Raw genomic sequence first — 21,488 nt, forward strand, 5'->3', positions numbered from 1 at the left:
TGTAACAAAGGTCAGGATGGCAAGGGAGGTGGATTTCTTTTGCGTATAACAGTCCCAGTGTAATCTGATAGGGCAGCTCCAGGCTCTTCTGTTCTGTTGCTCTGTTACCCAGTGTCCGTTTTACGGCCCACCACGGCTGCTCCAGCTACGGCCATCGCACCCACATTCTGGCCATAGGAAGGGAAGAAGTGAAGAAGACACTCTCTTCCTCTTAAGGGCACGAACCATCGCATCCCGCGAACCAGCACAGTCTCGTGGCTGCACAAGAGGCAGAGAAGCGTTGTCCTTAGCCGGGCAGCCGCGTGTCCAGCTGAAACGAGTTCAGCGTCGAAGCAGAAGAGGGTACGCGTCCAGGGGACCAGCCGTCTCTGTCGTAGCCTGCCCTTTCAGCCCCCCACGTGGTTGTGACCCTTATTCTGACATAAAAACCACTCATCTCCGTCGTCAAGGGAGGCGGCCCAAGTCCCGCCTGGTGGCCGCATCGCGGAGGTCCAGGGTCTCTGTTACGTGTGCGTCCCCGCACCAGGGGGCCCCGAGTGGTGGATCTGTGAAGCGCTGTGCCGAGGAGAAGCAGAGGAAGGCGGCCCCAGCTCCTGTCTGGAAAAGGGAGGAGTGGGACGTACACTCACTGGTCACAGCCGCCCTGCTCTCAGAGGCGCTCCCCAAAGGGGCAGGTTCCGGGGGGCCCGCCCGGCTGCCCCCGTGTCTGCACGCGGAGGGTTCTGTGTCCGCCGGCCTCCTCCGAGGTGCTCCGGAGACGACGCTGCCGTGCTTCCTGGCGGTGCCCCAGGCCGGGCAGGTGGGGGAGGGACAGTCACGCCTCCTCGCAGGCCGGGTTGGGGCTGCTCCGGCTCCGGAGTCTCCGAGCGTGTTGTCTCTGTCACATCCGCAGGTCAGATGCACAGCAAGGGTCTCTGGGGGCGGGTTTCACTCTTGAAAACCCTGCTCTGGTCTTTTCTGCCGTTGGGCTGGGGCCTCTCTGCCTGTCTCACCCGAGTCATGGCTCCTTTGAGGCCACTGTGGCTGCAGCCTCGGTGGCATCGTTTCCTGCCCCGGGCGCCGGTCCCCGTGGTCCCCCTGAAGCTTGTGGCATCCTTGGGCACACAGGCTTCGCTCTCGGGTATCTCGGGGGACCGCTGGACCCGGCACAGGGAAGGTGACCAGATTTCTAGCCTGCAGCACTCCCGTCCTTGCCCTCTGACGAGGCAGCACCCTGTGCTTCAAACTGTGTGACCGCCTGGCGACTCCTGGCCAGCGGCAGTTCTGTGCTGGCCACGAAGCAGGGTCCCGGGCTGCCCTCCCCATCGCTGCCTGAGGAGGGGCGTCCTTTGCAGAGTGACTCTCCCTCCTGGACTGAGCCTCCAAAGTTTTCTTGTATTTTCTTGGCCTTTTCCGGCAGGTGTTTTCAAGCCTGTCACCCAGGCTTCCTTGTGAAGTTTTCTTCTGTGTCACATTTACTCGTCCAGGGTCCTTGTTTTTCCCTGGAGGTGCCTTTTGGGGCTGCAGCCCGTGGGTGGCCACGGTGGCGCCCCCTCCCGTCCCGGGGACACAGGTGGTCCGTGTCCTCTCTGTGAGCACTGAATGACGACAGGGAAATTATGTTTCTTTTCTGACACCTTCCTGTTGGTGAGGCCGGTGGGGGGCTTCCTCCCTAAGGACGAGATGGGAGTGAAGGTGGGTGACAGCCCGAGTCCCTGAGGCTCGTGAGTGGCTGAGCGGGGCCAGACCAGCCTTCATGCAGGGATCTCTGAGCTGATGCTCAACGGGGCAGCTTCACGGGGAACCGAGGCAATACCAGTTTGGCCCAATTTCCAGGAGCGCAGGCTTCTGGACGCTCCCAGGCTAGAGCGGGCCTGGGCGTAGGAGCTTCAGGGCAAGAGCGTTTGAAAAAACAGCTTGATTCCACCGCAGTGAGAAGCCCGCGCGCCGCAACGAAGACCCAGCGCAGCCAAACTGAATAAATAAATTATATGAAAAAACAAAAACAGCTCGACTGGGTGCGGCTCATACACTGCACGAAGAGCCCACTCGGATCGTCCAGGCCAGGGGTTTTCAGGAGACCCGGGGAATCATGCAGCTGCTGCCTCAGCCGATGGTTGGGCGTTCGCATCGCCTCCGAAGGAAGGAAGCCCCGCGCCCGTCTGCAGGACCCCCGCCCCCGCCGGGCAGCCACCAGACTACGGTCGCCTCTGCAAAGCAGGGCGAGAATTCTGTGCAGAACTCGGGTGCTCGCACGGAGCCTCCCTTGGGCTGGTGGGCGGTGGTTTCCAGCGCGCATCCCCACCCTCGGCAGGAACCCCGGCGCACGGGGCAGAGTGCGCTTGGGTCCAGCCCGAATGTGGAGCGCCTTCCGGAGAGTAGCTCTAATTGCAGAACGCGCTCATTAAAGCTCTAGCCAGGGCCCTAAACCAGAACGAAAATGTTCCAGGGAGAGAAGTAACAGTTGGCAAACTCGGTGGGCACCCTGGGGAGGCATCTGTTTAAAATTAAGCAGCCTCCTGGTATTTTCTCCTCCTCCTGGTAGACCAGCTGCCTCAGGATAATTTTTGGAAGAGTGAGTCAGGAGATGCTTTTGAAATAGCTGTTGCTGTAACTAATGTGAAAATGTTCATGGTTAAACCGTAGTTGGAAAATCACCGTTCCGGTAGGAAACTGTCCTGCTGTTATCGGTTATGGATGGCAGTAGACTTTGCCACTGATGACATGCCCAAATCCCTGACCTATAAAACGCTGTGCTTTGTTTCACTGAAACCCCAGTCTGTGTGCAGGTGCTGTCTGTCTAGCGTCTTGGATTGGAACCGGAAAGCGTCCTGGAGGTGATCTCTCCTGCCCAGAGCATCCAGGGCTGCAGAGGGGTTACAGCAGGTGGTCCCACAGCAGAAGTCAGGCTGGAAGCAGAGGGAAGGGGGCCTGACGATGCTCCCCGGCATCTGCCTCCTCAGCCCAGGGCCAGGCGGGCACTGACCCCCGCCCAGAGCTCTTCTCTCCGGATCTCGTGCCTTTTCTCGTCTTCACCCTAAACCCCTTTTTCTGAGATTCCCTGCCTGTCTTGGGACCTCTGTCAGAGGCCAGAAGCCACAGCCTCTTTCTAGTTGGTATTGACAGTTGTAGTTGCAACATGATCTTGAGGTTGTAGTCCGATCTCCTGTTGACACAGGGACTTGGGCCATGTGCAGGAAGTCAGAACTCCACGCGCCTCTGGCAGAGAGCAGCACGCAGCCTGTTTTGTTAATTGGCAGCAGTTGAAGGAAGAGACAAATGGTAAAGGGACGTAGAAACTCTTTTTTAACTGTTTGTCAGCACTCCTGCCTTCCTCCCTAGCACTGGTGGAACAGGTGTGCGTGCGCACAGACACCCCTGCTGTTCATCCAGTCCTGTCCTTCACAGGTGGAGCCCACCTCAGCCACGCTCCGCTCACCTGTGTGGAGCCCTCAGCCGGTTCCCAGGCTCGGGGACACTGGGCCCATCTCGGACTTGGTGGGGATGCACGTTGACTCTGACTTACAAAAGCTGACCAGCCTCTGGGTCTGGAGAGACCCTCGGCCTCAGAAAGCATCTTAGGCATATGTGTGATGTCACTTTCTAGCCAAAAGACTGATGGAGGAAATTTCCACTGGGTGGTGGGGAAACTAAAGAAAGTGGAAAGGACAGCAAACGTTCCTTTAACTGGCTTACAAGAAGGAGATGGCGGGCGATCTTTTTAAATAGCCTGGGGCGGCCCTATAAGCAGAACCGGAGGGAAGATGTCGCCATTCCAGACCTCCCCACCCGCATCCCTGACGTTTTGGTGTTTAGGTGGAATTTCCCAGAAGCAAAACAGCATCAACAGGAAAACAGCTTCCCTTTGTTCTGCTTTTGGATTTGGAAATGCAGACCTGGTAGCCGCGGCTCCCAGTGTCTTCGAGCCTCACTGCCTGCTGCAGGGCTCCGCCTGGACAGCCACACGCAGCCGCTCTCTGCTTGGTGTCTCTGGAAGAATCTGTACTGGCCAGTGAGGCCAGCTGGAGTTCCTGATTTTCCCTGTGAGATGCAGGCAGGGGCTCTCAGAGTAGACGCTTGTACTGTTGAGTCATTTCCTGAGAGGTGGGTCTCCCCGGCGGAAGGCTCGCGAGCACCCCCGCTGGGTGCTGGGGTGCCAGGTCACCACCTGCCATGTCCCAGAGCCTGTTCTTCAGTCTTGTTTCTTCAAAGTTTTTTTTGTTTGTTTTGTTTTGTTTGTTTTTTTCGCGGTACGCGGGCCTCTCACTGTTGTGGCCTCTCCCGTTGCGGAGCACAGGCTCCGGACGCGCAGGCTCAGCGGCCATGGCTCACGGGCCCAGCCGCTCCGTGGCATGTGGGATCTTCCCGGACCGGGGCACGAACGCGTGTCCCCTGCATCGGCAGGCGGACTCTCAACCACTGCGCCACCAGGGAAGCCCCAAAGTTGTTTTAATACGAGAAAAGGGAATTGGATTGAAGCAGTGCTTGCTGTGTGGGTGGGAGGTGGGAGGTAATTGGCTACTCAGACAGTGAATCGAATTGAATTGACTGGACCAAATATCAGGGACTTTTCGGTGTGCACCCTGTGTCTGCTAGCCACAGTTAGCAACCTGTGGATAACTGGTCAGTTTAGAAGGTGTGCTTGACAAGTAATGCCCCGCTTTACAGGTCAGAGTTTGTGGGAGGGAGATGAGCCCTGGGTTCCTGTGCGCACACAGGGAGGGACTGGGGTCTGCAGTGGCCTGGGGCGGGCGGTCCCCTGCCGGCAGAGGAGACGAGGCTCGGGGCTCGTGAGGCCAGAACGGACGGTGAAGGCAGCCACTACCCTCGGGTTCCAGGCGCTTCCTCCGAGACCCCCGCCGGCGCCTCTGCAGGCAGCGCTCGCTTTCCATCTTCTGGGTGACGGGCATCTGTCGTTAAAAAGCTGCCCTGGAGGTGACCGCGGCGCTTCGGTTTCCCAAGGTGCGTTCTCTGCCCGGTGCTGGATCCACGTGGCGCGTGTGGCGGACAGGAAGCCGGCCGGCCATCTGGAGCCCGTGTGGGAGGGGACACCAGGGGGCTTGTCCGGGCTGGAGGTCTTGCCGTCGCACGCGTGGTGGGGGGAGCCCGGTGCCCTCGCCGGCCTGTCCCGAGGGAAGCGGGGGTGGCATGGTTTGGGCGCAGGTTTGGGTACGTGTATGTGCCCGGCATAGTCGGAGAGCACACTGGCTGGTGACAGCGGGCGGCGTAGACGCGCCGGGACACCTCTCCCCTGCTGGACCTAACGTCCCGCTCCCCTCCCGTTGCAGGTGCACCTTCCGCTTCCCCAGCACGGCGATAAAGATCCAGTTCACGTCGCTGTACCATCAGGAGGAGGCCCCGGCGTCCCCCCTCCGGCCGCTCTACCCGCAGATCTCCCCGCTGAAGATCCACATCCCGGAGCCGGACCTCCGGAGCCTGGTCAGCCCCGTCCCCTCCCCGACTGGCACCATCAGGTGAGTGGCCTGGCCCCCTCGTGCGGTTGCCTCTGCAGAAGCCGCGGCCCTGTGCTTTAGAACGCGGCCAGAAAGGGGAAGGTGACATGGGTGTTCTGTGTTTCGTACGATATCAAGTATGTTTCTGGAAAATTGCCCACGGATGGAAATTCTGAAACAATTTTAAGTGCATCAAGGGACCTGAGGACTTAAATAAACTCTCTGGAGAATTCTTTTATAAAGTGAAGAATCACTACTTAGTCACTTTTCCAGTTTGAAATTTTATATACTAGGGTCTTTTAAAACAAGCTTAGGTATCAGTTTTTAAAGACAGTGAAACTATTTAAAAGGAGTATTTGTATACCAGGATTTGGTGGACTAGGTTTTTCTAAACTTTATTGGTAGAAATCCTTTGCAAAGTTTTAGAAATTAATCTAGATTTTGAAGAAAGGGAAGTCCTCGAACTTTCTCATCCTTGGCGTGTTATACAGAGAGGGTCCCTGGGGGCAGGTCTGAGGGTGAAGTGTGTAGCCAGAGACTGGGGAGGGGACTGGTGAGCTGTCCCCTCTGAGGGGCACAAGTATTTTTGTGACAACAGGGGTCCTATGCCTTCTTCCCCTTTTGTCGTAAAACATGTTGAAAGACATGGACTTGAGGATGAAGATTTAATAAACTTTAAATAGTTTACCGCTTCGTTGAGGACATTTTAAAACAAAGCTGGCCTTTGCCTTATTGGTGCGTGCGGCCCTGGCGATGCCGTGAGCGCCAGTGCATTTGGTGCTGGTGCCTGGGTTCCTGCCGTGCACTGCGCTTGCCACCGCGGACTGGGCATCATCAAACGTCAGCCCGTGGAGGAGGCAGAGCGTGTCTCGGTGTCGCCACGAAGCCAGTTTCGGCCTCACACGCCCCCTGAAATGGTCTCGGGGCCCCGGGGTGCCTCTGGGAACCACACTCCGAGAAGCACTTCTCAGCAGAGCTCGAGCTTTGCGTCCCTGAGCCTTACCAGGTCTCTCCTCCGGCTGACCAGCCAGGCTCGTGGTCCCTGGTTTTGCACCTTTAAGGGTTACACTTAGAAGCACAGATGGGTTAATCATGGCGTCACCATTGGTTTCCCTTCAGCCTTTTGTTTTCCTACCATGATGTGTGGAGTCATTTGCACTGAGGTGCTTGGAGTCAGTTTCCTCCCGAGCCAGCGAGCGGGCGGGCGCGTTTCTCTCACGGAGAGAAAGTTCAGGGACGGCTCTGAAATGTCACGGACCTGAATTCCGGTTCTGGCCGCATCTCCAGTTGGTGGGAGACCTGGGGGCAGGTCCCTGCAGCCTCCTCGGGCTTCGTTTTCTCCCTCAGTGGATCCCTCCAACATCGCAGATGTCTGGGACGCCAAAGAGGAGCAGTGAGTGACGGAGACCCGCTGTATGCCAGGCCCTGCGCTCAGCCGCCGGACGTGTGTTATTTCATTTAGTCCTTAGGGATTTACGAGATAGATTTTTTTCTTTAGTTCTTTTCAGGTTTCCAGCAATAGCTCTGTTCTCAAACCCGAAATTTAGCACGTCATCTCACTGTTCTTTCAGGCATCTACCTTGAAAGTCATCTAAAACACGAGGGCTCCACTGGAGTTAACGATGAAGTCGTGCTGTGAAAACGCTCTCGCACTTACTTACGTGTGTATAGTTTATGCGCAGATAAAAAATTGTGTGTGGTAAAATGAAGCAGCCACTTTGGAATACAGTCTGGCAGGTCCTCAAAATGTTAAAGGGTTACCTTAACCGCCCAGCAGCTCCCTGGGTCGTGAGGTCTCCGTGGAAACTCATCCACAAGGGTTCATGGCAGTGTTATTCATAGCAGCCCCCAAAGTGGAAACAGCTCACGTGTCCATCAGCTGCTGAGTGGAGAGAAAATGTGTTACAGCCACAGGCTGGAGGGTTACTCCGGCATAAAAAGGAATGAAGCGCTGGCGCCTGGTACAACATGGATGACCCTCGAAAACATGATGCAGAGTGAAAGCACCCAGTCCCCAGAGACCACACATGGTGTGATTCTGTTGATATGAAATGTCCGTCGAGAAAGAAAATAGGCTGCCAGGGGCTGGGGTTTCAAGGGAGTGGGCTGTGCGCTGTCACGGAGTTTCTTTCTGGGGTGGCGACAGTATTGCGGAATGAGGTGATGGTCACACAACGCTGGATGCACTAAAAACCACTGAACTGTACACTCGGAACGGGTGAATTGTGTCGTGTGTGAATTCTAGCTCAGTGAAGCTGATAAAACTTGCAGGCGCTGACACCTTTATCCAGTAGCACCTCAGAGCGGCTGCAGGAGCAGTGGCCAAGTGTGTTTTACGTGCCGTTGGGAGCCAGACAGGCGTGTGGGCCTCCGGGTGGGCCTCGGAGCCCTTACACGCCTGGTGAAACCAGAGCCCGAGGTCAGCCTTAGACTGGCCTGGGGCTGCGGAATCCTGCCACATCGACGCTTTTTTTTTTTTTTTTTTTTTTGGCGACGCTTTTTAAGAAAGAAAACTGTTTTGGTTTGTATCTGGAGGTGTTCATAAAATAGATACAATTCCCAGTAACATTTTGAATAAAAACAGCGGCCAGCAGGCTGAGCTAGTTAGCGCAGCGGCTCACGTGCTGCGGCCGCCTGTGTGTTAGGAGGCGCCGGCGGTTCTAAAGGGGCGTAGATGGTGTCACGGAGCAGAGTGAGGCGGGTGTCCCTGCGCCGTTCTGGGAAGTCGCGGCCATGTGACTGTGGAGACCCCGGGCCCGAGTGGGCTCGGGGCGCTGGGGCGCCGGGGCACTCGCCTCTGGTCTTCATCCGGTAGAACAGCTCTGCGGGGAAGGTAGTAACTTTGAGACTGGCTCTTTCACTCTTGGGCCTTTAAGTGTCACAGAAAAGGATTTCTGTTTACATCCGTTTATCTCGGCGCCGCGGAATCCGATTGCCCGCTGGAAACCTCAGAGGCCCTTGAGGTTTTGCTGCCCAGATCCTTTTCCTGCGCGCCCGGCGCAGGCGCGGGGCCGGCGTGTTTACAAACAGCTGCCTCCCCCGACCCCGCCCGGGCACCCTCCCTGCGCCCGTCGCCCATAGCAGGTCCCCGGGGAAGCGGGCGGGCTGGGAGACCCCGGCCGGCAGCGGCCCGCGCCCCGGTCCCCGTCCGAGTCCCCGTCCCTACGCCCTACAACCGCCCCCTCCGCCCCTCCCCGCGGCCCCCTCCGCAATCCCCGCCCCGCCCCGCCGCGGTCCCCATTTGGAGCGTCTGAGCCCGCTGGCGGCTCAGCTGCAGAGGCTCGCAGGCCTCGGCCCGGGTCGGCCTCCTCCGGCTCTGGGCCCGTCCTCTCGAGGTGTGGGGAGCGGCTGCACCTGTAGGAGCGGCCCCGCCCTCCCTGCTGACCCGCCCCTCCCTCCTTCCCCAGGTGGCCGGGCGGGGGCGGGGGCGGGCCCTGCGGGGTTTTTTCCTTGCACTGAAGTCCTCCACCCAGAAAATGAATGAACTCTCTTTTGTTAAGAAAGATGCTGAAATTCAACCAGAGAAAGGGAGCAGCACAGAAAGAGAGCAGCTAATTTATACTAAGTTTTTAGAAGCTATTTCTTGAGGAAGGCATTTCTTAATTTTTGTAATATAGAGATCAAAACCAAAAGTAATTTGTTTTGTGGAATTTGGCCAAGGTTAGCGGAACCCTGTAGGAAATAAAAATTAAGCAGCCAACCTCAGAACCTAAACCACTTTTAACCATGACCTTCCAGCCCGGTCCTGCTTCACTGCTGCGCGAGATTCAGTCCTAACTCACTTTGCAGTGTTAAGTGCCTTGAGTTGGGAGGTTTTCGAGTTGGCTGTTGGAAGGTCTTTGTGTTTCTGGCAAACTTTGGATCCTTCCTTGAGAGTGATTTATTCTGTTGCGAAGTTTCCAGCTGCAGTGTTGCCTCAGTTCCCCCGAGTGACCCAGAGAGGAAGGTGCCTGCACAGTGGGGAGCCCTGCCTGGCTGGTCTGGGAGACCCGCCGTCAGTGGGTCCCGCACCTGTATCTGCACCGGTGGCCCTCGCACCCAGCAGCCCCACTCACACCCACCTGGTCCCTTTCCCTGTCTGAAAACTTGGGAGAAATAAAAATTGGTTCATCTACACAGAAAGGTGCGGCCCTCCGTGTCCTTTATAGTTTCCTTCTGCCTGCATCCGTGCCAGGGTGTTTTGGGCTTTAAATTGTCGAGAGGAGGTTGACTGGGCTTGTGCTTTAGTCTCGTGTCCATTGGGGCAGCTATTTCCCTGCTCTCGGGCACGTCTTCGGGGGATGGGTGCCATGTAATGTGTTCCTGGGTGTGCCTTCTGGGCGAGGCCCGGCCTGGTGCCCTGCCGCCGAGAGCCCTTCCTTTCCAGATTGCGGCTCTGGGTTTCCGGAAGCAGGCAGAGCCTGGAGGAAGACGTGAGGGAGGCATGGGCCCCCCCGCCCGGATCTGCCCTCTCCTCAGAGGGAGATGCACCTGGTACTTCTGGGCTCAGGCCTGTTCGCTTATTGTTCTCACTGGGACAAGGTGTGTTTCATAAATGAGTTAACCTTTTCAAATAGTGTCCCGGGACTTCACAGCACTGAGTGTCTCTTAGTGAGCACAGGTGTTCTTAAGAGACTGGCCTCTCTTTCCCTTTATTTTCCCCCGGATTACAGAAATATGACAATATACGTGCACTCTACAAAATTGAAATGTTTCAGAAAATAAAAACCGTGCAGTGACATTCTTGGAGAGAAGTCCACGTTTGCAGGTGCATCTTCTCTGAACATGCCCGAGAGCTTGTCTGACGGGTGTGAGTACTTGTGGCCCCTCCCCAGAAAGGTCCCTCGGAGCTCAGAATGTCCTGCAGCTTGCTTTTTCTCCTGTCCCTCTGTGTCTTGGGCTCCCTTCTGTGTCACTGCATCGCTCGTGGCTGCACAGTGGACTGTCTGACGTGGCCTGTATTTGATTGACCAGTTCCCCGCCGAGGGCCAGCAGCTCTTTCCAGTTTCTTAGTTCCTCGGTCTGAAATCGCCTCTCTGAAGTGTCTAAACGGTCCGTGCTGAGGCCGTGAAGCCCTCAGGTTTGATTATTTTGGTTAAAATACACTTGTTAGGGTCGTGAGCCACAAGATGTTAAGAACAGTGATAAAAATAGAGCCGTGGGCTTCCCTGGTGGCGCAGTGGTTGAGAGTCCGCCTGCCGATGCAGGGGACGTGGGTTCGTGCCCCGGTCCGGGAAGATCCCACGTGCCGCGGAGCGGCTGGGCCCGTGAGCCGTGGCCGCTGAGCCTGCGCGTCCGGAGCCTGTGCTCCGCGGCGGGAGAGGCCACAACGGTGAGAGGCCCGCGTACCGCGAAAAAAAAACAAAAAAAAATAGAGCTGTTTCTGACGTACACGCCAGACCTGTGCAGTGGGCTGGGAGCTCAGTACATCCGTTCAGCTCCACAGCGGCCCTGTGCGGTGTGGCTGTGTGGTGTCACAGCCTTGCCGTCCCCACTTTGCAGATGGGAGACTGAGGTTCTTCTCCAGCAGAGCGGGTAGAACAGCTGGGCTGTGCGTTCGCAGGTGCCCACAGGGAGAGAGGTGGTGCTGATTTCATTCGTGTTTTTTAAAGGTTTATTCATATCAAAGTAAAATGTGCACGTGATCTAAGAAGGCAGAAGACCCTGCAGGGCTGGTGATGACAGAACAGCCCCTGGCCACGCCCAGCCTGTCCTCACGGCCCTCGGTACCCACTCACCTTCTGGTGTCTCAGTTTCAGAGCATCGTACACTGACTTCCTGTGGGATAGAGGACTTGGCTTTTCCTCCCACCCCATCAGCCCGGCGAGGTCCCATCAGAAGTGTTGGTCGATGGCCTCAGTGCGGCTGTGTGACGGCTACTCTGCTGAACCTCTCCCCGGCCTGTGCTCCCGGGAGTTACAGTGGCCCCTCCTCTGTTGGGTTAGGTCTCCTGGTACCTGGGACGACTGGCACATCCTTCCCATTTACATCATCACCCGGGACCCAGGCCTCCTCCCCCCTGGCCCCGAGGTGCGGGGGGCGCCTCTGACCCTGGGATCATCTTCCACACCATCCTGGGCATCCCCTCTCTCCCAGCTCCCCAGTCTTCCCTTTCCTGATCGGCTCCTTCCTTTTATTGGACAACATCTTCCAGTCCTGAGGAAGGGGACAGGAGAGGCAAATTTTTAATAAAAACTTCCACACCTGAAAATTATCATTATTCTCCATTCACACTAGGTAGATGTTTATCCTGGGTAGAGAGTTCTAGGTTGGAAACGTTTTTGCTCAGAACTGATGTCGCTTTCTGGCTGGGAGTGTGTCTGTTGCTCCTGTGATCCTGGCCCTTTTGTACGTGGTGTGTCCCCCTGGGAGCGGTGGAGGGGGGGGGCTTGGGTCTCCGGCATCCGCAGCACCGGCCCCGTCTCAGCGGGGTGCCTAGGAGGGGGCTGGACGTTTAATGGGACCCTTTGGATCTGAAGACTCGCTTACTGCATTTCTAGGAAGTTATCTTCTTCTGTGACGTTCTCTCCCCCTGCGTACTCGTCTTCTTTTCCCACCTTGTTCTTCCTCTGTCCGTCCCTTTCTCTTTTCTGCTTTCTGCTTTTCTCAAGTTTCTCCTTCCACCCTTTACTGAACTTTTGTTTCTCCTCTTTTTAAAACTCGTACGAGCATTTCCTTGTCCTCCAGATGTTCTGATTGTGTCCTGCTGTTGTGAACGCAGCCTCTTCACCTCTTCGGGGCTGTGATCCTGCCGCTTTGTTTTGCCTTCTCCCCGGCAACCCCCCTCCCCGCCGTCTGGCGTCCTCCGCAAGCCCCTCCCCTGTGTGTTCCCCGTGTCCTGTCTGGCCCAGCTGCCCTCCATCCAGGCAAACGAGGCACAGGGCCAGGGTGGAGGGGCCACGCCGCCCCCGCGCCTGGGCGGCCCACGTTCCCACCTCCATTTCAGATCCATTCCCGCTTCCTTGTATTTTTCAATTATAATTTTTTTCTGTTGAAAAACCCTTCTACAACTTGGAATCGATTTGAGGCAAATTGTGCCATGAGCAGATTTTCTTTAAGTGGCTGAAGCGCTTTATAAACAAGTAACAACGAAAGAATATGTTTCTGGTGCGGGACCAGCAGGACCTCCTTCCCGGGAGGCTGGCTCGGGAGGGGCAGGACCCAGAGCCTCCCGCCTGCGCGCTTTGCTGAGGCCCTGCCGGAGCCGGACCGCCAGGCGTCTGAGCGGGGCAGCAAGGGCCACGCCGCGGGCACGGCAGGAGCCCGGACGAGGCTCAGCGCGTCTCTGGGGACAGTGGCCTCTGGTCAGATCTGCTTTTCTCAGCTCAGGCTCTCACCCTCGCAGTGGGCCTGGGCGCTCTCTCCCCGTCAGGCTGCTGTGAATACAGGGTGCAGAGTGGTTCCAGGTGTGTCTTGGGCGGTCGCAGGAGTCATGTCTGGGCCTGGACTGTCCCAGGGCCCGGCATGTTTGTCCTGGTGAGACGGTGGCCCAGATGCAGGGCAGCCACTGGCAAGACAGGCCAGCCATGAGCCATCTCCACTCCTGACCCGAAGCCCTTCTTGCCTGAACGGTAAATGTGACTTAGGAATTGTTTTTCCGTAAAAGGGGGGCTGGGGGGGTCAGTGACTGACGTCCTAAAGTGCATCTTCCACGTCGTTACCACTTTCAGCCTCAAGGTGGGAAGAACGGTGTTTATCGTGTGACGTCGGGTAGCTCCAGGCTGCGTGGCCTCTGCCGCTTTACCCCGTCCGCAGATCAGACTTCCCCACCCCGGGCACTTGGGGGGCCCCTGCAGCGGGCGGCTCTTTGCTGAAGCCGGGCGTCCCCGGGGGCCCGGCATTTCCTCTCCCCCACCCCTCTAGAGGTGACGTGTGTGTTTATGCTGTAGGAATCTTTCCTATTTTGCTGGTTGTCAGGGACTTTGCAGAGGACTAGGAAACTCCCTCGGGGGACACTCAGTGTCTTGGTCGGTTTCCCAGGGTGGGAGACGCCCCCCAGACGCCCAGACACCCCCCCCCCCCACACACACACACACACACGAGGCCCGCCTTTGACTCGCGTGTTCTCAGCCCAGAGACGGCCTGCTCACCTCCTTCCACCTCTGCTCCTTCCCTCCGGACGTGTGACGCCAGGGTGGCTGGGTACCAGGCACAGCCCTCTGGGCCGAGGCCAGCCTGCAGTGACGGCTGAATGGGGTTTATTGAGGTCTGCGCGGCGGTGTGCGCGAACGCACGTTCTCCAGGCCGGGCCTGCTGGGCCCTCTGGGCATCAGCGGTGCCCTGTCCCCGCGGACGCTTCTCCAGGAAGGGTTTGTCGGCACAAGCTGGCGCACGTCGTAGAAAGTGGCGTGGAGGCTGCCCAGCCTCTCCTCCCGTTTGCGAGCCCGCTGTTCATTATTTCCACTAGAAATCATTCTGTGGGGAATGACAGACTTTTCTCTGGGTTTTGCTTTTTGAGAGTTAGATATAAATTTTCTATGATCTTTTACAAAATATGGACTTGGGACAGGCCATGGATCCCCCAGCGCCCAAGCCCAGAAGTCGCTGTCTGTCGTCTACACTGGTCAGGGTGCCCCGTGGGTCATACAGGTCAGATGTCAGCGAGGTTTTCCCAGATAAGCCCTGCACTGTCTGTTTCCACCAACCTGGACGTTTCCTGATCTGTCCTGAGGCCACTGTGTTTTCAGGGGACGGTTCTCGCCCCCTGTGGTCAGAGCATGGGCCAGGCGTGGTGTTTCGGTTCACTTGTGTGCAAGTCCAGAAGGGGCGCTGAACGTGTCTGGGACTGGAGCTGGCGAACCGGCGCTTCTGTGCTGGCACGTCCTACAGCACCACGTCGTTGGAGGAAGCAGGGCAGAGAGTCTTCAGGGACCCCCTCCCCCCAGGCCCCCTCAGGGCTGCACCTTCATCGAACCACCGTGTGCCATGGCATTTGGTCCCCAGGTGGATGCATTTGGAAGACCTGACGCTGAGTGTGTGAGCACGTTACTAGTAAGACGCTTCCTCTCCCCTCCTGCCTTACTTTATAAGCTGGGGTTTTGTATGTTTCGTTCAAAATGAAATTCAGAAAGAGCTGCTTTTATTACTGCATCCTACCTTATGGTCGTTGGTTAAAATTTCTGTACTCACAGGACCTACTCTCTCCATGTTTGGGGAGTCTAGGGGAGAGGAGAACAAGAATTCTCAAAAAAAAAAAAGAAAAAAAAGATGCCTTAAAATTTCTACATAGGTTGCAGATTCCTGACCAAAAAGGGGTAATTACTGACTGTAGTGCAACTCACCACTCATATCACCTGCCAGGTTTCTCCCAGTCACAGTGTTTTTATTTTTTCGTTCTTCCCTTCCCGTGTTTACTAACTATCTCCTGAGCCCCTCCTTCAAAGCCACAGACGGCTCCCCCCTCTGAGGAGCTGGGCAGGGAAGCCAGTGACGGCAGCCCAGCCGGAGACGAGGCTCTGCGTGTGTGTCCAGGAAAGTGGCACGAAGAGCTTTCACATGAGCTTGACTTGTGGGGATTTGGGGGGCGTCTTGTCATTTGGACAATGGCGGGAACGCCTGGGCGCGTTGGGAGCATGGAGGGCGACTTGCCGGGGTGCTAGTGGATGCGGGCAGGCGGGGATGGGCAGAAGGAGGGGGGCAACCCCGGGCTCTCTGTCAGCTCTCAGGAGGGACACTTTTTACCTGGGTTTGGGACCCACTTTCAGAGCTTGTGAATGCTTGTAACTTACAGAATCAAAATTCCGACACGGCTTGAAGACCGCGGTCCACCTTGTTAGCAGAAGGAACTGGGCCCCGCCCGTGGCTGGCGGGCCCCGCTGTGCCAGCTGCAGGGCAGCGGGGACAGACCGCAGACAGGTTGGGCCGTGCGGGCTGAGACTCGGAGTGGGAGCCCCGATGTTTCCCGCCCACGGATTGGCTTGCAGCTTCCAACCGGAGGGGAGCTCCCCTCTCCGCACCCCCCCACCCCCACCCCGGGACCCGTGGGTTGAGGTGGCGACCGTGAGGGTGGGCGCCGCGGGCCTGGGAACCGGTCGGGGAGGCGGGCACTGTGCTTCCCTGCGTCCTGGCCTCTCCTCGGGCGCCATCGTGTGGCCGCCACCTGCCCAAGTCTCCTGGCCGCCCTCGGTGCGGTGTCAGGACAGTGGGGATGGGGCAGTGCCTTGAGCTCCGGCCACCCGCGCCGTCCGGGGGTCCGGGCATCCTGTAGCACCGGGCCCACCTCCTCGGCTCAGGGTCAGAACTCAGGACGTGTCCTTTCTCTCCGCAGTGTCCCCAACTCCTGCCCGGCCAGCCCCCGAGGGGCCGGGTCCTCCAGCTACCGCTTCGTCCAGAACGTGACCTCGGACCTGCAGCTGGCGGCAGAGTTTGCCGCGAAGGCCGCCTCGGAGCAGCAGGCCGACGCGTCCGGAGGGGACAGCCCCAAGGTCTCAGCCCTCGGCGCGTTGGCCAGTGACCGGGCGTGGGGTGCTGGCGTCCCTGCCCCTCCCTCCCTCGTCCTCCCCTCGTCCCGTCCACGGGGACGGGATGGCTCCGAGCGTAATTACAGTCTCTGAGAAGAATGTCAGGCTCTCGCCTTACAGCCTTGTCTTAGCTCATTCCCATCTGACAACTGTTTTTAAATCAGTTTGCAGAGGAGGTGAGAAATTTCAGAATTAAACTATGAATAAACCGAATTTTTACCCCCATGAGGGAGACACAGCTCTTCCTAGCTTAAACCACATGGATTAAACAAGAGGAGGTCGTGGGGATTGGTTTTAGCGGATACCCTGCAAATCTGCGCACTCATTGGAGGGTTTTCTCTGTGAGCAGTTGGCCTGGGGCGGGGGGGCGGGGTGGGGGGTCGGACCGGAAACGTCTTTCCGGGCTAACCCCACGCTGGCTGTGTCCTCAGGACGAGTCGAAGCCGCCGTACTCCTACGCACAGCTGATCGTGCAGGCCATCTCCTCGGCACAGGACCGGCAGCTGACGCTGAGCGGCATCTATGCGCACATCACCAAGCATTACCCATACTACCGGACAGCCGACAAGGGCTGGCAGGTGCGGTGTGCCCAGGCCCCAACTTCACGACCCCCGGGGCTGGGGGCTCGTTCCCCGGACAGCCGCGTCGTGTCCGGAGTGAGCGCCCGCTTGGGTCCGGAAACGTTCCCACGCTTGGTGCACCGGCTTCTCCTGAGCTAACTTGGAAACACGCTGTCCCCGCTCTTTCCAGACGGTTTCTTGTGTGGGTTCACAAGACCGTCGTCGCCGGCCTTGGCCACAGCCAGCTTGTCACAGCCGCTCAGGTCTCCTCCGTGACCACTCTGTCCCGTTGGCTGGTTGGTTCAGTACGAGCTCTGAGCTGGGCGTCTCCCAGGCCAGGGTTTGTCCTTACGTTTCGCTTCCTGTGTAAGGGGTGGTCGTGAGCCTGTGCTGAATTTTCACAAGAAAAACCACTGTGGAACCCCTGTCCTTCCCCAGTGAGCTGCCCCCTGCCCCCAAGGAGGCCTCTCCGGCCCGGACCTGGGGCTGTGCTCTCCCGGCTGCTGTGCTCAGGTCTGACCCGCCGTGACCAGTGACTCCCTCTGCTTTGCCCACAGAATTCCATCCGCCACAACCTCTCTCTGAACCGCTACTTCATCAAGGTCCCTCGCTCCCAGGAGGAGCCCGGGAAGGGGTCCTTTTGGCGGATAGACCCCGCCTCCGAGGCCAAGCTCGTGGAGCAGGCGTTCCGGAAGCGGAGGCAGCGGGGCGTCTCCTGCTTCCGCACCCCCTTCGGGCCGCTGTCATCCAGGTAAGTCCCCGCCCTGCCGCCCCGGGGGCCGTGGCCACTCAGACCTCTTCACTGGATTTTGGAGAGACCGGCAGCTGGCCCTCCACGTCGGTTCTCGGACGCTGGGATGATGCACGGTGGGAATGGGGGGAAACGGAGGAACGGAGGCGGATGAGGGCCCCCTCCCGCTCACCTGACTCGACCGCCTCTTACAGGCCCTGTCTCCAAGGAAGGCCCCCTTCTGAGGCCCTGGAGGGTAGGACCCCAGCATGTCTCTGGGGGACACAGTTCAATCCCGTGACCAACACTGCTTGTCACGTGTAGACAAGCCCGCCAGCCAGCTGGGGATAGTGACAGGGCCTGCGCTGCGTGTCCAGCGCTGCCCGGGGAACCCCGTGTAAAGAGTGTCTGTAAGGGGGCCCGTCCTCAAGGTCACACTGGCAGTTGGGAACCTGTTCTTGTGCTGGCAGAACTTGCACTGGGGCGGGCGGGGCTCGGGAAGGGAGTCCCCAGGCCAGGAGGAGAGCTCAGCCAGAGCTTGGCATGCGCCACGTCTCAGGGAGAGAAGGCAGGGGTGCCTGTGCTGCGGGTGGAGGAGCAAAGCCGGATTAGACAGGCCCCGATGGGGGGTCGGGGCCGCCACAGACGTGAGGGCCGGAGAGTGACCCAGTGGCCGCCAGGTTGAGCGTCAGACCAGTCAGATGAGGCCGCTAGGCCTGGGTCGGGGACAGTCTTGCTGTCCGGCCCATCCCGGCAGTGCTCTGGGCAGGAGCTGGGCAAGATGCTCGATTTTAGACCCAGGCGAAGTGTTCTGTGGATTACTATCTGTGCGAGACAGAACGGCTGGGCTCCCGGCGTGCGCTTTGCTCTCCGGGTGTCGATGTGTCCCGGGGGAGGTTGGTGCCCATCCCAGCAAAGCTGCTGGTTTTCACCCAGAAGCCCGAGCTGCTTTCCTGGGAGGCCGGCCTGGGCCTTCAGGAGGTAAACGCTCTGGACCGTGGCCTTCGCTGGGCCTTTACACGCTGGGTGATGTTACGCGTACCGGGCGGAGTGCCAGGGTCGGAAGTCCCTCGCGAGGACAGAGGGGCATCGGGAAAAGTCGGGCAAAGGCAGCACGTAGGGCACGGGCGTTGAGACGTCTCCCGTTTTGATAAGTGCCGTCTTCGTTTCTTGTCGTATGTACTCACTGCTGTGGTCCTGTCTCCCCACTCCTAGGAGCGCCCCAGCTTCACCCACCCACCCCGGGCTCATGTCCCCGCGTTCCAGTGGCCTGCAGACTCCAGAGTGCCTGTCCCGGGAGGGCTCACCCATTCCGCATGACCCTGACTTTGGGGCAAAGTTAGCTTCCGTTCCCGAGTATCGGTATTCCCAAAGCGCACCCGGTAAGAAGGGTCTCGTCCTCTGGTCTGATGTGGCGGAACTCGGCGCCGCGCCCCACGCAGGAAGGGGGCATGCGGGGGTCTCCACTGACCCGCGTCCTCCTCCACAGGCTCTCCCGTCAGCGCCCAGCCGGTGATCATGGCCGTGCCGCCCCGACCGCCCAATCTGGTGGCCAAGCCCGTCGCCTACATGCCGGCTTCCCTGGTGACGGCCCAGCAGCCCTCGGGCCACGCCATCCACGTGGTGCAGCAGGCGCCCCCTGTCACCATGCTCAGGGTGGTCACCAGCTCCGCCAGCTCTGCCAACGGATACATCCTCGCCAGCCAGGCCTCGGCGGGGGCTGCCCACGAAGCGGCGGGCACGGCCGTGCTGGACCTGGGCAGCGAGGCGAGAGGTAACGTCGCCACGCGGTCCCTTGGCGGGGACGTGGGTCTCCAGAAGGTGGAGCCGTCAGCTTGGGCCAGGGGGGCGGCAGAGCCCAGGCGTGGGGCCCAGGCTGTCTCTGGGGGACAGTGGCTCCCGGGCTGCGGCCTCTCCGCCCCACTCCTGTTTCTCGGGAAGCGCGTCCTATGAAGCGGCACTGATCGTCCTCTGAAACGCTGCTCCCCGTGCACAGCACCTCAGGTGCCCGGCGCCCCCAGGTGCCCCTGAACTAGGTACGGGGCCTCAGCTTGGAGCCGGAGGAAGAGTCCTGTAGAACCCCCAGCAGGGGTCCTTGGGAGGCGTTCAAAGTAAGAAACAAAGTCCTGGGTTAGAAATCTGGGTCCCAGGGAACTGTTGAGGTAAATGTTGAAAATGCAGCCAGCGCTGTGAGACACCCTCGAGGGACACTTGAGTCAGGCAGCATCCCACTGGCCGCTGACGGCTGATCTCAGCGGCTGCGTCTTCCGTGAGACCGTCCGAACGACACGTGCGTTCTGGGGAAAGAAAACTAAGTTACGGCTCCAAGTGCAAATCCTTTCATTCCAAGCAATACGCTTTTTTTCTTAGATTACATTTGCTTTGGTTAAAGCGCAAGGTATTTACATTTTTTCCTAAAGCACTATTACTTGTTTTTCTCTTGTTTCAAAACATTCCATCGCTGGAAGTTTTCTGGTGAGAACCAGGGTCTTTTCCCAGTGTCCCTGCTTCAGGGCCCCCTTCCCCACGTGGACAGGCTCAGGCTGAGACGCCTGTGAGTAGTGCCACCACGGGTGCCATGAATGTGGCTCTGACACACGCTGTCCCCGCAGGCTTGGAAGAGAAGCCCACCATCGCGTTTGCCACCATCCCTGCCGCCAGCCGAGTGATCCAGACGGTGGCCAGCCAGATGGCCCCAGGGGTCCCCGGACACACGGTCACCATCCTGCAGCCGGCCACACCAGTGACCATCGGGCAGCACCACCTTCCGGTCCGGGCGGTCACTCAGAACGGCAAGCACACCGTCCCCACGAGTAGTCTAGCCAGCAGCGCTTACGGTGAGGCCCTGCCCGGCGTCCACTTCCTGGCCTTCAGCTGTGTGGTTTGACCAGGGTCAGTGCAGCAAGAACATTTTCCCAGTTAAGGCAGTCATCCATTCAGTTTTTCGAGCACCTGCTACGTGCCGGGCACTGGGATACGATGCCAGGGTAGCCCCGAGGGAACGGGCAAAATCCCCAGGTCACGGGGCTCACGCCCTGCTGGGGGGATAGAGGTCAGAGAGGGAAGTGAAAAGGCGCTGGCACCCTGAGCGCCACGCAGGAGGGTGTGGGGAGGGCTGGGGAGAGTTCCTGGTGCAGGCAGGCCCTGCCAGAGGGGAGGCGGGAGCCAGCGGGGTGTCTAGAGGGATCCACACACAGAGGCAGCAGCGCAAGGAAGAGACGGGGACGGAGGCCCCCGGGGCGGGGAGTGGGCCGGGGTCCGGGAGGGGCTGGCAGCCAAGCGCTGCTGCTGGCTTTGCCCAGAGGCGCCCAGCGTGCCGGGGAGCTGGGCCCCTGCGTCCCTCGGCCCTCGTGTGGCCACGCTGGCCTGTGTTCAGGACAGACGGGCGCCGCTCCCAGCCGGCCTCCCAACGTGACTCTTTCTCCTCCGCCCTAGCCCTCGCCAGCCCCCTGCAGCTCCTCGCGGCTCAGGCTAGCTCGTCCACCCCGGTGGTGGTCACGCGTGTGCGCGAGGTGGGGCCTGAGGAGCCAGCAGCAGCGGCGGCCACCAGCACCGCCTCCACCGGCGCCTCCGCTTCTCCCCCCGGGGAGCCCGAGCTCAAGAGGTCCCGAGTGGAGGAGCCCATGGGGACTGTGACCACGCAGGCCGGGGCGATTGCGGCCGCCGGCCCACAGGGCCCCGGGACCGGGGAGTGACGTCGCCGGCGTGGAGGTGGAGTGGGACACACGCCAAAAGGAGTTCCGGAGCTGGGCCAAGGCGGCCGACACCACCGCCGCTCGGGACCGAGATGAGAGGGCTCCACGCGGACCGAGCTCGGTGCCAAACGGGCAGGACGCCTCCGTCCACGTGCACCCGGACACACTCATCCTCCCGGCGTCTTATCTCCTGCCCCCGCTCTGGTTTAAAACAAAAACCCATAAAAACGTTCAGACAGCTGATTGTACGGTTCTGGGAATTCTTTGTTTTCGTTTCTTTGTCCCCCCAGCAGCACCTTTTCTCCCCATGCCTTTCATCAAGGGCGTGGGGAGAAGGTTGTAGCTCAGCGTCTCCAGGACCACGTCCAGGCGGCCCCGACCCCGCACAGGAGCCAGGCTCCCAGAGCAGCCTTCGCCCCGAGGACGGGACAGAGACGCAGCCTGGTGCAGACGGGCCTCCAAAGGAGAGCACAGGCCTGGGGATCCAGCCTTGTTTGTAAGAGATTGGAAAGAGGCGAGAGAAAGGCAGCACCGCCAGATTTCAGACTGTCCTATGGCTTCTTCCCAAAAAGTGACATAGAAAGTATTGGCATTAATGGGACGGAGGGGAGGGGCCTGGTTTGGCTTTGGGC

General features: G+C 59.1%; 1 protein-coding gene across 1 annotated transcript in view; it reads left to right on the forward strand.

Annotated features, from left to right (window-relative positions):
- The window catches only part of FOXK1 (forkhead box K1), a 58,937-nt gene extending 38,081 nt beyond the window's left edge, over positions 1 to 20,856 (forward strand). Inside the window, exons 2-9 of the mRNA XM_065892752.1 lie at positions 5,268 to 5,453; positions 15,679 to 15,835; positions 16,303 to 16,449; positions 16,989 to 17,182; positions 18,377 to 18,543; positions 18,651 to 18,935; positions 19,774 to 19,998; positions 20,597 to 20,856. Of these exons, the coding sequence (XP_065748824.1) occupies positions 5,268 to 5,453; positions 15,679 to 15,835; positions 16,303 to 16,449; positions 16,989 to 17,182; positions 18,377 to 18,543; positions 18,651 to 18,935; positions 19,774 to 19,998; positions 20,597 to 20,856 (1,621 nt within the window). The remainder of the gene's footprint in view (positions 1 to 5,267; positions 5,454 to 15,678; positions 15,836 to 16,302; positions 16,450 to 16,988; positions 17,183 to 18,376; positions 18,544 to 18,650; positions 18,936 to 19,773; positions 19,999 to 20,596) is intronic.
- Positions 20,857 to 21,488: the final 632 nt, after the last annotated feature.

This window comes from Phocoena phocoena, chromosome 15 (genome assembly GCF_963924675.1).
Source record: "Phocoena phocoena chromosome 15, mPhoPho1.1, whole genome shotgun sequence".
Classification (NCBI taxonomy): Eukaryota; Metazoa; Chordata; class Mammalia; order Artiodactyla; family Phocoenidae; genus Phocoena; species Phocoena phocoena.